Source organism: Odocoileus virginianus, chromosome 2 (assembly GCF_023699985.2).
Source record: "Odocoileus virginianus isolate 20LAN1187 ecotype Illinois chromosome 2, Ovbor_1.2, whole genome shotgun sequence".
Taxonomy (NCBI): domain Eukaryota; kingdom Metazoa; phylum Chordata; class Mammalia; order Artiodactyla; family Cervidae; genus Odocoileus; species Odocoileus virginianus.
The window spans coordinates 74,653,367-74,657,086 of NC_069675.1; the positions used below are offsets into that span (position 1 = coordinate 74,653,367).

General features: G+C 55.6%; 1 protein-coding gene across 1 annotated transcript; it reads right to left on the reverse strand.

Annotated features, from left to right (window-relative positions):
* Window positions 1-624: 624 nt before the first annotated feature.
* On the reverse strand, window positions 625-2,992 carry RHOB (ras homolog family member B). The gene has a single exon (XM_020898278.2). It carries the CDS (start codon window positions 2,599-2,601, stop codon window positions 2,011-2,013), a length of 591 nt encoding a protein of 196 aa, XP_020753937.1. The 5' UTR covers window positions 2,602-2,992; the 3' UTR covers window positions 625-2,010.
* Between the last annotated feature and the right edge of the window lie 728 nt (window positions 2,993-3,720).

Here is a 3,720-nt window from a genome sequence, read left to right on the forward strand (position 1 = left end):
AAGTTCACAACAGAAGGATTGGCTTCTGATTTGGGCTCTCCCCAACTTCCACCCGGGAGCTCAGGTCAGAGATAACATCCTACAATCTCAGGGGGGCATTGTGTAACCTCTTGAAGATCTGAAGGGAACCCAGGAACCAGTCTTTGAGACACTGATTAACAAAAACAAACAAAAAAAAGGTATCTAAAAAGTTATCTGAATGCACAAATGACAACTTTCCAAGTTTCAAAGAATAGGACACCCAGGCTCCATGATAGACTTAGACGCAAGTGTATAAGGCATTCAGACAATTCACATTAGGTCAAAGCTTATGGCACTGGGAGCCTGGGTAACCTCTGGCCCTAGGGCAGGAGCAACCTGGTCATCCATGGCCATCCAACCCCCACACATCTTCAAAGAGATTTCATCCCCATTTCCTACAAAGACTTGGAGGGAAACAGAGTTAGTGGGGCCTCACCTAGCAGAGTTCTCCCCTGGCCCTCAAATTCACAATAAGATTTTTACACATCATTAAACCACAGGAGCCATTTTATAAATGTCATCATCATAGTCTTTTAATATTTTACATAAAAAACTGTATACACAGCTTATAGAACTTTTATGTAAACATCATAAGCTCACCACTTTGTCATTTGTCAGTTTATTTAAAAAATAAAAAAAACAAGACAATTTAGTAGAAGTACCACTGGATGGGGAAGGGAGGGGGAGAAAAGAGACACAAGGGAGAGGTTTATTCTCTGTACAGAGATGCAGAGAAAATTTCACACAGCTTTAGAGACTGCCTTGAGGAGAAAAAAAAAAAGAAGGTTTTAGATAGGCCCTAATACTGGTTACTGCCCTTTATCAAAAGAGTGCGCATACGTGCACAAATAAAATCGCAAAATAGAACAGTGTTGCCACTTTTTTCAAAAGAAAAAATTAGTGGTTTCTTTTTCTTCTCCTTGTTTTTTAAAAGTCATCATCATTTTTTTTAAAAAAATCAGAAGTAGATGAGGTTACAGCGTACAAGTGTGGTCAGAATGCTACTGTCTTATGCAAATGACAAGTGCATTAAATGTCAAACAATGAAACAATTGTGCAAAGAATTCGTTCCAAAAAGAAGAAAAAAAAACAAGTTTTAGCCTTTAAATAAACCAAATAACATCAGTTTCTTGGACTGAACAATTTTCACTTGCAGGACAGGCACAAAGTTCGTTTATGGCAAAAACAACCTGCAGCACACTTCACCCCTCCTTGTCAGTGGCTAGTGAGGGGTTCGCCGGGGGGGGACTGGCTGGCAGGAGACAGGAGTCTGGAAGCTGTGTCCTCTCAGGCCCCAAGTCCGCTGCAAACGTCTTCCCCAGGGGCAGGAAAGATGGCCAAGTCTTGTGCGTGCTGGGATGACGCCTCACTCAGACCTGGCTGGAGCTGTTCTAGCGCCCTGTCACTCCACCCACCACCACCATTAAATAACACCATCCTACCTCCGAAAATAAAATTATATCTATATTTATATAACACCCCATCCTCCCCAGCCCTCCCCTCCCGCAAGTCCCGAGGTCTATGTTACAGACAGGGGATAGCAGGCGCTCGCTGGTTACAGACGCACATCCGATGGGGCGCGGCCGCACCCCGGCGCCAAGCTCATCTCCCGGGAGCAGGGGAGGGCGTGGGGTAAAAAGTCGGCGGCGGGGAGTCGAACATACACACAGCCACACACCCTGAAGAGGCTTGGCTCTTCAGAAAATGGTGTTCAGGGGACCCTTGGCACTCAGCGGGGTGGCCAAGCCTGTGCCACACAGCCGGACGCACAGACACTTGAAAAGGGGGCGCCGGATGCCTACCACGCGGCCGATTCTCGGGCGCCAGAGCCTGAGTCTCCAGGCTACGGCTGCTGGGGCTGAAAGCAGACGCCAGGCAGTCCGGTGGGGTCCTTGGGGGGGGCAAGGGTCTCCCCTTCTCCGGGCTCGTGCGGGACGGGCCCGGGATGGGGAGCCGCGCTGGCAGGGGCAGGCGGGTCGGGCGCGGCCCTCATAGCACCTTGCAGCAGTTGATGCACCCGTTCTGGGAGCCGTAGCGCTTCTGCAGCGCAGCGCGCGTGGCCGTCTCGAAGACCTCTCGGACGCCCTCCTTGGTCTTGGCCGAGCACTCGAGGTAGTCGTAGGCTTGGATGCGCACGGCCATGGCGCGGCCGTCATCCGTGCGCACCGGTTCTTGCTTCATGCGGGCCAGCTCTGTGCGGACGTGCTCGTCGCTGCGCAGGTCTTTCTTGTTGGCCACGAGGATGATGGGCACGTTGGGGCAGAAGTGCTTCACCTCGGGCACCCACTTCTCAGGGATGTTCTCCAGCGAATCCGGGCTGTCCACCGAAAAGCACATGAGGATCACGTCGGTGTCCGGGTAGGAGAGCGGCCGCAGGCGGTCGTAGTCCTCCTGGCCCGCCGTGTCCCACAGCGCCAGCTCCACCTGCTTGCCGTCCACCTCGATGTCGGCCACATAGTTCTCGAAGACGGTGGGCACGTACACCTCGGGGAATTCGTCCTTACTGAACACGATCAGCAGGCACGTCTTGCCGCACGCGCCGTCGCCCACCACCACCAGCTTCTTGCGGATGGCCGCCATGAGCGGGCCGGGCCCGGGCAGCAGGAGGGGCCCCGCGAACGCCTCGCTGCCGTCCCGCTCGCCGCTCACTGCTCACCTCGGGCTGCGCGCTGGGGACAAGGATCGCTAGCTGCACCCAGGTCCCGGAATGGCGAGCGTTCTCTCGTTCTGCTCAGGCTGCCGCGGCGGGGGCTGTGGGGGACTCGGGGGCATAGGGCGCACGGTGCGTCTCCGCGCTGCTCCCGAGCGGCGGCCGCTCTCCTCACCCTGGGTCCCGGGTCGGCGCCTTTGTGAGCAAACGGTGGCCAAAGCAAGCGGACGCGGCCTAGCTCCCTCCTGGGTCTCCCTAGGCCTAAGCGAAGACACAAGAGAGCAGGCAAACTCAGCCCGACTGCGGCGGCAGATGCAGGCTGCGGCCCTAGCGCCCGCTATTTAAAGAGTTCGGCGACTTTCTTAATATAGCCGTCCAATGGGAAGCAAGCCGACTGAGCTCATCGCTGCGGAGCTTGGCTCTGATTGGCCGTCCGCTGCAGCCCACGGGCGGGGCCGGGCGGGCTTGATTGACTGCCCAGGCTTCGGGGTTGGGAGAGGCGGCGACTGGGGAGTCTGCGGCCGCGGCGGGCGCTGCGGGGCTCTGGCTGCGTCAAGGTTCGCTCTTTCGCCGCAGCTTGTGCGCGCGGGACCGAAGGGCTGGAGCCGGCTGCCCGGAGCAGCCCACGGGGCCTGGGCGAGCGGTTCCAAGACAGGAGGCACTTTGTGGGCGCGTGGATGACTCTCTCCCACTCGTATTGCCCTTCTTGCTTCGCAAACTCCCAGCGGGTGGTCGGACCTGTGGGGTAGGGAGCGGCTCCTTTAACGCGGTTTTGTTTTTAAATATACATACACGCAGACACACCCGCACACAGGCTTATTTCCAAGCAAGGTTGTGGTTTGTTGTATGTTTTTTTTTTTTTTTCCCTTTTAGAAGCAGCCCCTCCCCTTGTCGAGCCTGCCACCCCCATCCTTCCACCAGGGTTCTCTCCCTGGGCCCAGTGTTTGGATCTGCTAGAGGGTGCCTCATGGGTGAGCCTGGTTCCGGTTTCCGGCTTTAACAACCTGTCTCTTTACCCCTTTCTCGGGCACCCAACCTAGGTCTCCAGG